The following is a 13217-nucleotide window of genomic DNA, read 5'->3' on the forward strand; positions in this document are numbered from 1 at the left end:
ATTAAAACCAAAAGTGTGTATTTGACAACTTTATTTAGTTTTGCAAAAAGGGAAAAACAAAAGTTAAATCATGCAGGCTTCTCCACCCAAACACACCGTAACATTTCCAAAGTTGAGCAAATGACTTTTCTCATTTGATCAGTCTAGAGTTTTAGAAACACTTTGAACAGTACACAATGACATAGATAAGATGCAGGGAAAATACACATAATTTCATTAGTTTGATTACCTTGGCAGTTAATGTTAAGCTTTGAAACTTGTATCTCATTGACTAGCTTTAAGGTCATACCTTCAATTTAACTTTTATCAAGAAATCTTGGATATTGTAACAACTTGAAATTTCCAGTTGGGCAATAATGATTGTATTCTGCATGATCTTTACCAGAAAGTCAAATATATCCTATTTTAGTTCCTCAGAATTCACATTTCTTATATTTAATACTAAGAAGGGAATACAGTGAAACACATTCTTGTTTCTGAAAATGTGTTACTTTGGGTGACCTAAATTAAAAGCACTTATGTGGAATGATACTGGTAGCTATACTTTTATAATAATTACAGGCTTTTGAAACCAAATATTGACCAAAATGAAAGCAAGATGACTTCAGTACGGAGAAACAAGGTAAAAAGTACAGCCATGTAGTTAAAAAAACAAAATCAAACGTATATTGGAAAATGAATTTTTGCTGAGCCGTAGAAATAGTTTAGATCACAATGGCTAATAAAACCTATAAACCATATCCGACTTCTAAAAAAATTTACCATTTGAGTATTTTTATCTGAAAAAGATTTGTTTCCTTTGTAAAGGCTGGATGGAGTAGATGGTAAATTTTATGTACAAAAAAATACTTTTAATCCTAATTTCCAGTGTGTTTAGATTATTGCATGTAGTATTTCCTAAAAATTTAGTCACTTTTAAGCTTTTCTTTCTTTGTGAGCTATTAGGAACTAAGTTTTTTCTGTAATAGTTAAATTGAATGTCAGTTCTGATCATGAAGGTAAAATAACAGGAAACTGGGAGGATACTGACAAAAGGATTGCTAAATCTATTAATAACTGTACTAGTTGATGGTGCATTTCCTAGATTCTCCTTTTCTCCACTTTTTGCCAATGTTTGATTATTTCAAAAGTTTGGCCTTCACACCAGCAAGGGAACAAATGTGGGGTGGAAAGGGAGCTATTCTGACATTTAGGACTTGTGGTTAAAAAATCCAGGGGAAAACTTAATGACTTTATACAGAGGTGGATATTAAGTTTCTTGGAGGTTTCTTTTATACGAGCAGAAATTTCTATCCTTTTTAATAGTTTATTTTCAGTTTGTCTTCAACAGTATTGTGAGATTTGACTGCCTTGTGGTTTGCTGAAAAGTACAGTATTCTGTAATAACCACATCTACTACTATAGTAAACATGAAGTTGCTTTCTTTTATGTATAGCATCTCTGTTTTTTCCCATTTTTGTGATAAATACTGAAGTGGATGCAGTATTTTGAATAAGTTATTTTTCAACATGAAAGAATAATGTTGAGATTGAGGCCTTTACTGTTAGCCTAGTCTAATATTCAGTGATGAATATGTCTAGTAAGAATTTTCATATATAGTTATTTAAGCCTTCAAGTAGGCTTTCTGATATGGACACTAATTTTTAGATTGATTAATCACTCAATAATTTGCTACTAATGTTAATGTTAGATGAGTTAAAAGGAAACTTTTTTTCCTCCCAATTAGGAGTCATATTCTGTACTTGTCCTCAGTTAAGTTTTTCTTCAGGTTTTATATAAGATCCATGGTCAAGATGGGGGTAGGGTTTAGAGCTTGCTAGCAAGGTTGGAAGGCCCAGTGGTTACAATACCTGAGGATGTAAAGTGACTAGCAGTTTGGCAGGTCATTGTGAAATTACATTAACTAAGTTCAAGATCTTTGAACTCCAGTACACATACAATTAAAAGAAGTCTCTGAGATGTTTTGGCAGTGCGTTTATTACCAGGGCTATTTCAGTTCTGGAGGCCCTGACTGCTTTTTCAAGTTCCAGAATTTCTTGACTCAAGTTTTCTGCAAGTGAAGGTTTCTTCTGGGCTCCATAGGAGCCCTGATGGGCCTCCGGGATACTGGACAACAGAGGCGAGTTCTGCTTTTGTGCAGAGAACCGTGAATGGCACTGTCCCCAAGAGATCCTTGGTACATTCAGGGTGAAGAGTGCTGATTCACAGGAAGCACTGGAAGGTGATGTATGTATCATTTGCTTCTGAGGAAAAGCTCTGTAGGAGGTTTGAGGCAAACTGGAGGAGTCTCCCAAATTGGGTATGTGTATCCAGAGCTATTGCTCAAAAACGTTCAAAAGTTCCTAGTGCAGATACACACTTGCAGAAACAAAGCTTTTAAAATGCAATATGCAAACTAGAGCATCTCTTCACAAATTTTTTTTTTTTTTTAAATACATATCTCCCTTTCATGTAGACAGTGGCAGCTATTCTTCATCCACTGACTGAAGCTTTCCACATTTCTCTGAAAGGCTTGAGGTCACTATTTTATTGCCTTTGTTTCCAATTTCAGAGGGAGAGGGAGGCTCCTCTGTTTCATAATCTTCAAAGGAGCTGAAAGAACAAAAATGAGTTACTGATTATGTTTGGGTAGAAGTCAATATAGCAAACTAGACTGAAGATTAGCTAGCAAAAGTACCTGGAGTTGCTAAATGGCAGCTATAAATTGAAATACCCCGGAAGAAACCATGCCCTGGAACAGAAAACACATTCTCCCTGTTCCTTCAAGCTCAAGTTCATGTTAGAATATGTTGAAAATGTGCTGAATCAAGCTTTCCCTAGAGGCTTTGATGGGAATGAAAGCATTGTGGATTGAGGGTATGAGGTCTGGAAAGTATGAGCTTTTACATGAATGCTTTCACTGACGTGGCTTCAATGCAGAGCGGGGAACTTTCTCAACTCTAATTGCTTTATAGTTTCCATGGCTTCTAAGAAATCTGTGTACATAAAGCTGATTAAAGCTTACTCTTGGATTTCGTTTCATTCTTTGCGGAATTCCACAGAGTATTCCCTCTGCTCACCCCTCTTTAGAGTTCCATATCCTCCAGACTGTCCCTCCTGGCTACTCTTGGCATGGATGACAAAATATTTTATCTCCTGGGAATGATGGCTGCTTCACCTGTGCAGAAGTTTCTGGGTATATAATTGTTTTGTCAAAAAGGTATAATACTGGCTGATGACAAAAAATAATACTAGGTTAGGACTACCCAGTAGGTGGCACTTACTCATTGAGGGTAGAGAATGTTACATTTTATTAAAAAGCATATCTGATGTTTGGAAAACTGCTCTGAGTACCAGTTGATCCTGTCAGAAATAATTTACAACTGTCATTCTGCAAAAACTGTTCATCCTTAATTTCTGTTTTCATTCTGCCATCTCCTAGAGGCTTCACTATAACTGGTATATGATGAATAAGGAAGCAATAAGAGTAATTTTGCTTTAATGGAATTGAAGCAGGGTTGATAGAGGATCCTCCATTTCTAGGGGGGAACACTCAAAGAAAAGTTAATTCTAGAAATGCAGCTACTTATTTCCCATCAGACTGGAAGACATTTTCTTCCTCTTTGCGATCTAATCTGCTGTCTGAGTGCTCTCTCAATGCAGATCTATGAATGAATTAGAGTTAAGTCTGAGCTGAGACTATTCAATATTCAATAAATATTTGAGCTTCTGTTACTAAGCATGAGCCAAATGCTAGGTATATGATGGTGAAAAACACTGACCAGCCCCTTCCTCACAGAGCTTGCAGCCTAATGGAGACCATCTGGAATAGTGGTTAAGTGGTTTAGCTGTAGAGCATGGACTTTGGAGTCAGACTCCAAAGTTGAGTTCTAATCTTAGTTTGGTCACTTAATGCTACTTTGGCCACGTAATTTAACCCCCCTGCCATCAGCTTCCTCAACTAATAGTTCCTACCCCATTATATATGGGCTTTCCTGACAGCTCAGTTTGTAAAGAATCTGCCTGCAATGCAGGAGACCCTGGTTCGAGTCTTGCACTGGGAAGATCCGCTCTAGAAAGGATAGACTACCCATTCCAGTATTCTTGGGCTTCCCTTGTGGCTTAGCTGGTAAAGAATCAGCCTGCAATGTGGGAGACCTGGGTTTGATCCCTGGATTGGGAAGACGCCTTGGAGAAAGGCATGACAAGCCACTCCAGTATTCTGGCCTGGAGAATTTCATGGACTGAATAGTCCATGGGGTTGCAAGGAGTCGGACACGACTGAGTGACTTTAACTTCACTTCACCCCATTATAAGGGTTCAGTAGAGATTAGGTGAGAGAGAAGTACTGGGACTTACTGAAGCAGAATGGTGACACCTAACCCTATACTAGGGGACAGGGTTTTGTGTAATTTTTTTTTTTTTTTTAACAAAAGAGTATGTGTGTTTTCTCACTGTAGCCTCATGTAGAAATGGAATTTTAAACAATGGATTTGATTCAAGCTAGTACCTAAACGTATTCCAACGCTTTGTGGGTTGGATGTAGTGGAATGTCACCTGCATTTCTTTTGTACTTTCAAGGCACCAAGAACAGTAATATAAAGGCTTTGAGGAATCTTGGGTCAAGGGAGTTCGTTCAGAACTTCTTGTCAGTGTGTTGATGAATCTTTTTATCCTAACTCAGTAGTTCTCAGGTGGGGTTGATTCCTCCCACCTTGGGGGTCATTTGGTGATGTCTGGAGACATATTTGTCATTAACTGGGCAGGTCCCATTGGCATCTAGTGGACAGAGACCAGGGATGTTGCTATACATCCTACTACAGAATTACCCAGCTTAAAATATCAGTAATGTTGAGAAATCCTGCTCTAACCTGCCCTTGTAGTGTCAGTGCATCCCAGGGTTCTGGACTAAGCTCTTCTCACTTTGTACTTCCCTGAGCAATCAGTCTTTCTCATGGCTTTATCTATACTTGTGGTTTCTAAACATAATGTCCAGCCTTAGCCTCTTTCTAAGCAGAAGACTGCCATGTGTCCACCTGTCTAGTATGTGGCTCTTCCCATGTAGAAGCATATACAAACCTGGACTCATCCTACCTACAGCCCTGGTTCTCCCTATTATAGCAAACAGTACCATAATCTACTCAAAGCCATAAATCTCATTACTTCAAGCTCCTCTTCCCTCCCCTCTTCAAATCCAGTGACTCCTATGACTTTCAATAATACCACATGGATACAGTCTTGGCTCTTCCTCTCCATTGCCACTAATTGAGTAAAGGATGTTACACTTTCTTACTTGGATTAGTGCAATCGTTTTCTAACAGTTGGTCTTCCTGTTTTCGCTCCTATCACATACCCTTTGCTCTTGCCATACCAGACTGTTCACAGTGTCAGAACAGGTCTTGGGACCTAATGCCACAATAGATGTTTTTCAGAGGCCTGCGGTGCCCTTCCTCCTTGGTTAACTTGTGCTCGTGTTTTAATCTGAGACGTCATTTAAAAGGTTCTTGATTTCCAGTGCCTGAGCTTCCACCATCTCTTATTTAGATGTCTGTAATGGTGGCTTCCTTATTGTCTCCTTGCCTCTGTTCTTGCACCTCTCCAACCGAGCAGAGTACTACCTTGCTTAACTTTTTTCAACAGCTCCCCCAGGCCCTGCATGATCTGACCCTTGCTAATCTTTCCAGCTATGATTCCCTCTGTTTCTCACTATACTCCAGCTATACTGGCTTTTTAAAATGTCCTCAACACCATTTCCTGCCTCAGAGCTGCTGCACACATTTACCCCTCTGCCAGAATATTTCTCCTCCCTGCTTTTTGCATAACTTTGCTTCTCAATTTTTAGGTTCTCATCACCTTAGAAAATTCTTCCCTCAGCTCCCTAAGTTGCAAGCCTCTCTCTATTACTGGTTTACCCTGTTTATTTTTCATAATTATATAATTAAATGTGTCATGCCCACTCAAATATGAAATGTCCTTTTTGTAACGCACTAATTTCCTTGGGTTATAGTATAGTGACTGACGCTAGCTGCTTAAAATGTGCCATTGAATGAAAAATAATGTCTTAGTGCTCTTTTAAAATGATGAGTTGTTGAGGAAGGCTGGAGTCAGTAAAATGCTGAGGGTACAAAAGTCATCTTGAAGTCACCAAAGTCTTTATCTTGTTCTCTAAGAATTCCTGAGGGAGAAAGAATGTTTACTGATTGTCTTCTAAATGACCACTTCTAGGCTTATTTGCAGGTCACTGGAATTCCTCTGAGCTCAAATGAAATTTTTTTATGATGTATTCCCTGTTCATTTATTTTTCCCCCCCCTGTTCATTTAATTGGCCATTTTAAATTGAGTAGAGGGGTCAGAAGATTAAAGAACTCATAGGGTTCACAAACAGTTCACAAAGAAACCCTAGGTATCAAATTGAGCACAGATTCTTTAATTGATTATTAACAGTATTGTTAGCATAAGGGAAGATAATGGTTCATGGTTGTTTTTTTTTTTTTTTTGGTTCATGTATTTTTTTTTAAACTTTATTTTGTATTGGGATATAGCCGATTATTGATGCTTTTGAATTGTGTTGGAGAAGACTTTAGATACTGCAAGGAGATCAAACCAGTCAATCCTAAAGGAAATCAGTCCTGAATATCCACTGGAAGGACTGATGCTGAAACTGAAACTCCAGTACTTTCGCCACCTGATGTGAAGAACTGACTCATTTGAAAAGACCCTGATGCTGGGAAAGATTGAAGGTGGGAGGAGAAGGGGACGACAGAGGATGAGATGGTTGGATGGCATCACTGACTTGATGGACATGAGTCTGAGTAAGCTCCAGGAGTTGGTGAGGGACGGGGAAGCCAAGCATGCTGCAGTCCATGGGGTCATAGAGTCACACATGACTGAGCAACTGAACTGATAGCTGATGAACAATGTTGTGACAGTTTCAGGTGAACACAAGGAATTCAGCTATACATATATGTGTGTCTATTCTCCCCCCAAACCCCCTCATCTATGATGCCACATAACATTGAGCAGAGTTCTGTGTACAATAGGTCCTTGTTGGTTATACATTTTAAACATTGTAGTGTTTACAGGTTCATGTATTTTTGCTAGAAATATGGTAGCCTTTAGAAACCCATGTCTCTAAGTTTCTCCTTTTAGACACTGTGTCCCTAAGTAAGTTTCCCATTTCAGATGAGCAATTTCTGGGCAAATGTATTAAGGCTAGTTCTGCAGATTCCTGGATGGAAGTATAATAGCTGGAATGAACAGAAATAATGACTGGCACATATGTGGTCTGACAAAGGATTTGTATGCAGTTTCAGGATGTTGTCTGGGAGTTCTGGTTTGATTCCAGTGTGGGAATTCTGACTATTCATAGGTGCAAAGGGATAGAATATTCTATTCGGGGTTTGTCTGAGGAAATGTAAGGTATATGCAGCTGTAAGCACAGAATAGAATGGTAACCAGTCCTCTTAATTTGAAGTCTGTGTTGCTGTAGAAATAAGAGTAGATGAATCTTACCCGTATGCTTTTTTTTTAAGAACAGATATCCTAAGATAGCCCTGGTGGCTAAGACAGTGAAGCGTCTGCCTGCAGTGGGGGAGACCTGGGTTTGATCCCTTGGTTGAGAAGATCCCCTGGAGAAGGAAATGGCAACCCACTCCAGTATTCTTGCCTGAGAATCTCATGGATGGAGGAGCCTGATAGGCTACAGTCCACAGGGTTGCAAAGAGTCAGAAATGACTGAGTGACTTCACTCATTCATCCTAATCCATTTACATAAAATGAATTACTGAAATACTTTAGAAGCTGAATATCTGGTTCAAAGAATTTCGTTATTGACCCATTCAATCACTAGAAAATCTTTCGCTTCGAATTTGTTGAAATTTCCTAATACGTACCATTTACTTTTCTACCTTAGGAAGTTGATCCTATTTATTTTTTGATGGCTGAGGATCTCTTGCAGTTCCAGGTCATGAACCATCAGTAATTCTTATTTTGGCTGTAGATATTATAAAAATTTTGGATTAAATATATTCTAATTATGAACTTGAAGGAAGGGACAGAGTTCAATTCATTTTTATTACCAGCCACAGTGCCTGGCATAAATTAGATACCAGTGCATGTCTACGGAAATAAATTAAAATTTGTTTAATTTTAAAATTCTCTGGCCTTCTGACTAACCTTCTATAGTGTCTTATTTTCCAGTGCTAATTGAAGTAAATGTACATCTCAGATAAATAGTAGTTCAGTATATGTTTATATTTAACATAAAGGAGAAATACACCTTTAAAAACACCCAGTGGAAAATAATTCTAAATTATCTAAATGTCCGAAGATAGGGAATATGGATGTGTTACTGCTTGAGAGAATACTCTGAAGCATTAAAAGTCATGTTTTTGAACACACTAGTAATAACATTAAGCATCAAAAAGAAATACACCAGAGTATACATAATGGTTATCTCTGGATGACTGAACCGAGGATGATTTTAATCTTTTTATATTTTTGAACTTTTCTTCAGCAAAGCCTGTCTTTCTCTACTAATCAGATAAAGACTCAGAATAGAAAACTGTGTTTAATCTAGGTTAATCAAATGTAAAGCTGTTGGTGAAATATCAGAATATCCTATAAGAAAGTATTTTTAAGATAATGTAAAAGACTCAACTAAAAATCTGAAGTAATCAAGTTTTCGTCAGATTGGTAGAGAAGCCTGTTTCTAATGATTAAGGTCCCAGGTTCTCAAGATAGCAACATGGAGGACCCTTTAGCCTACTTTGCACAGTTCTCGTGGCATTTCAAACTTCACTGCAAAAACCATAAGAAAGTTAATTATAAGTTAATTGGGTGTCATAACTTGTTATCTTCATGTATGTGACATGTTTAGTTGACCAGGGGTATGTAACTGTTACCCTGTCTATGGCTTCCCCTATGACCTTGGTTGGATTTATACAAATGCTGTTGTATGCTGTTATCATGCTGTGTGCTAGATGGGATAATTCACAATGTTTGCAAATTCATTCCTAAGGAGACCCTTGGCCCTCCTTCACCTCACTAAACTATGAAGTCATACTGCATTTCTCATTTTCTCATTACTTGGTTGCTTACTGAAGGCATTACCCAAGCAACAGCCTTGAGTCAGGCGGTACAGGCACTTGGCCCAGAGGTGGCCTGCGATGTGAAATGGTAAAGTAGATAGAGGATTTCAAGTTGTTTCTGGAAGGTCACGTTGTCTAGGCTTCTGCAGTCATCCTTGTAAGGGTGGCTGCCAGATTAGTGCTGCCTTCTGTGCCACTCAGTAAACATTTGCTGAGGCTCTCCTACCTCCCGGACAGTGCCCAGTGCTGGGACTACAGGATGAATGAAACAGGTGCTCTGCCTTAAAGGAGCCTGTGTTCCAGTGGAAACACAAACAGGTCCATTTCCCCCAGCATTTATATGCCGGATACTGTTAGATACCATTAGAAATCTCTAATTCTCATGCAACAGATGTTTACTGTGTGTCAGCTGTGTACCATGGTCTGGGAATGAAGGGGAAAGAGGCAGGCAGTGGAATGCTAATGTGCTGCTGCTGCTGCTAAGTCCTTCAGTCGTGTCCGACTCTGTGACCCCACAGACGGCAGCCCACCAGGCTCCCCCGTCTCTGGGATTCTCCAGGCAACAACACTGGAGTGGGCTGCCATTTCCTTTTCCATGCTAACGTACTACCTGACTAAATTCTAGTTCAGAGAGGTTATGTAATGTGGCCACGATCACAGAAATGATAATAATTGTTATTGTTTAGTCGCTCAGTCATGTTGGACTCTCTTGAGACCCCATGGACTGTAGCCTGCCAGGCTCCTATGTCCACGGGATTTTCTGGAATACTGGAATTCTGGAATACTGGAGCGGTTGCCATTTCCTTCTCCAGGGGATCTTCCCCACCCAGGGACTGAACCCATGTCTCCTGCAACTGCACCAACATTCTTTACTGTGGAGCCACTGGTGAAATCATGGTACTAATAATAGCCATTGTTTATTGATTACACATTTCCCCAGTGGTAAAGAATCTGCCTGCAATGCTGGAGACTTGCAGGAGATGTGGATTTGATCCCTGCGAGTAGAAGATCCCCTGGAGAAGAAAATGACAATCCATTCCATATTCTTACCTGAGAAATCCCATAGACAGAGGAGCCTGCTGAGCTACTGTCCATGGGGTTGCAAACAAGAGGGAGACTAAACAACAAAATTGATTACATAGGCACTGTGCATAAGAACGTAATATATTATGTATGTTGTCTTATTTAAAACAGTCTGGTGTGGCAGGTGGTATCATTGTATAGGGAATGCTGAGGCTTAGATGACTAGTAAGTGACAGCAAGGATTTGAACTTAACTAAATTTGTCTAACTCCAAATTCTGTGGTTTTAACCATGATGTTATATTGTATAATATCTCTTCCTCTTCAGGGAGTAGTAGTAATAGCTACTATTTGTCAGGTATTTATATCAATACTATGTGGCAGGTGTTTATAGAAATATATTATCTTTGATTCTCACAACCACCTTGGAAGGTAATTGAAACTGAGCTGCAAGGAGTCAGATAACCTGCCCAGCTGGTGAGTAAGGAGGCAGAATCAGATCTGCCTGGCTCTTTCCATCGTACTGCCGTTCTTCCTCCCTTTGTAATATTTGATTCTGGTAATTTCTGTTTGACAAACTCACCCTGACTTATTTGTAATTCTTTTTGAGATGAAGCCCTAGGTAACATACCCTTGGAATTCTGGATCTGGCCTTGCTTTTGAACTATGTCAGTCAGTTATTCACAACTGTAAACAGGCCTTTCTTTTCTTGTGGTGACATTCCAGTGCTCCCTCTACAGGCTGCGGCTGTCATGGCTTCTCTCCCCCCGAGACCTCATCACCCCGTGGGCTCTGTGCAGGCCTTATCTTATCTCCCACAACATGAGAAGAGGGACGCCCAGCAGAAGCCTCTCATATGCACTGGTCAAATTTCACTACAGCTGGCCTCTGCATCTCCTTTTGTGCCCCTCCTCACCTCTGTTTCTGTCTGCACCCCTTCTTCTCCTGTCTCCCCTCCACACACACTGGGACCTTCTTTGAGCAATACCACAGCTCGAACAAAATTTTTATGTGACACAATAATTCTCTTTAGCTGCCATCATTTTCCTGTCTCTTTAGACTAATAAATTTCTAAGTGTTTAGATCTGTTATCTCTTTTCTCCTTCCTCTAAAGCAGGTTACAAAACAGTATGTTGTATCAAATTCCATTTTTGTAAAACAAATTACTTATCTATTAATATTTGCAAAGAAGTATCTAGAAGCATACCCCTAAATGATGTCAGGCTATCTCTGGGTGGTGGATTTTAGGTGAAGATTTTTATCTTCATTTCTACTCTTCTGTAATGAATACATATTAACCTACGTAAGCAGGTAAAGGAGAAAAGTAACTTTTCCTATTTATTAAAATATTACATGTTCATTATACAAACATTATAAATTAGAGAACAGAATAAAAAAGCCAAACTACTTGCAATCCTACAGCCCAGAGTTAATCACTGTTAATATTTTGGAGTCTTAATGATTTAGCTCATGTATATATAGATATACATTTGTAATATTGGGATTATATCATAATTTTGTAAACTTGATTTCTCCATGTTATGTTTTTGTGCAACACATAGTTTAGATGTCTGCATAATATGACACAGATATTAATACCATGACTTATTTAACTATTCTATTATTATACATTTGTGCTGTTTTGAATTTTTTAATTTTATAATTTAGTTAGAAGAGTTCTATCTAAACTTCTGATTATTTACAGTGGATATAGATACCCAGAATTGGGAGTTAAAGGGTATGAATTCAGGCTTTTGTAGCATATTGTCAAACTAATTTCCAGGGAGGTTGGACCAATTTGCTTCTACCAGCAATATCTGTTAATTACAGTGTGTTGCTTCTGTGAGAGAGTAAAGACACTTTAATTGTATCTGCCTGTTTCTCCCACTAAGGCAGGGATCCTTTGTTCATCAGTATCCAATGATGCTTGGTGTATAGAAAGAATGCAAACATTTATTGAATTAATATTGTCTTCTAAGAAATTCCTACCAGTTAATCTCAACTTTTTTTGGTACTTGCTTTTTACAAAAATTTTCAGTTTAATTTACATATCACAGAATTCATTCATCTTAAGTGGAACTCACTGCAGTATTCTTGCCTGGAGAATCCCATGGACAGAGAAGCCTGCAGGCTATAGTCCATGGGGTCACAAAGAGTTGAACATGGGTGAAGTGACTGAGGACACACAGTAAAGTTTTACAATTGTGCAATCATCACCACAATTCAAATTTAGAATACTATCATCTCTCCATCTGTCCTCCTCTCCCTGTGCTTGTTTGTGTTCATTTTCTACTTTTTCCTGGAACCTAGGCAACCACTGATCTGTTTCATGGCTCTATAATTTTGCCTCTTCTAGAAATTTCATATAATGGAGTTATGCAATCTTTGGTGTCTGGCTTCTTTCATGTAAAATGGTATTTTTTTGGATTCGTCTGTGTTGCTGCATTGTTGCTGCATGTATTAATAGTTGTTTATTGAGGTATAACTGACAGAATAAATTGCTTATATTTAAAGTGTATGATTAATAAGTTCTGACTTTTGTATACACCTATAAAACATCATATCGAGATCATGAAAATATCGATCCCTCCCACAAAAGTTTCCTCTTGCCCCTTTCTAATTACTTTTGTCTTACCAAGGTAACCACTGATTTGCTGTCATTATAGATTAGAATACATTTTCTAGAATTTTCCATAAATGGAATCATACAAGATTGGAATATATTTTTGTTTAGCTTCTTCCACTTCACTTGCAATTCATCCATGTTGTGTTAGTCAATAGTTCATTCTTTCTATTGCTGAAGAGCATTCCATTATATGGAAATACTGTATTTTGCTTATTCACCAGTTTAGTAGATATCTGGATTATTTTCAGTTTCGGGCTGCTATGAATAGTGCTGCTATAAACATTCATGTACAAGTATTTGGGTGAACATTTTTCTTGGGTAGATTCCTAGGAGTGGAATTGCTGATTCATATGACAAATGTTTGTTTATCTTTTTAAGAAATTGCCAAACATTTCCAAAGAGGCTACATAATTTTACATACACATCAGTCCAATATATGCGGGTACCAGCTTCTTCACATCATTGCCAATGGGTGGTTTTAGTTGTTCTAGTGGCTGTGTAT

General features: G+C 38.5%; 1 protein-coding gene across 3 annotated transcripts in view; it reads right to left on the minus strand.

Moving 5' to 3' along the window:
• Positions 1-16: 16 nt before the first annotated feature.
• The window catches only part of PPP2R3A (protein phosphatase 2 regulatory subunit B''alpha), a 218635-nt gene continuing 205434 nt past the window's right edge, over positions 17-13217 (minus strand). For all 3 annotated transcript variants that reach the window (XM_020889172.2, XM_020889171.2, XM_020889173.2), the window contains one exon: positions 17-2592. In XM_020889172.2, coding sequence (XP_020744831.2) covers positions 2466-2592 — 127 coding nt within the window. In that variant the 3' untranslated portion in view covers positions 17-2465. The remainder of the gene's footprint in view (positions 2593-13217) is intronic.

Source organism: Odocoileus virginianus, chromosome 4 (genome assembly GCF_023699985.2).
Source record: "Odocoileus virginianus isolate 20LAN1187 ecotype Illinois chromosome 4, Ovbor_1.2, whole genome shotgun sequence".
NCBI lineage: Eukaryota > Metazoa > Chordata > Mammalia > Artiodactyla > Cervidae > Odocoileus > Odocoileus virginianus.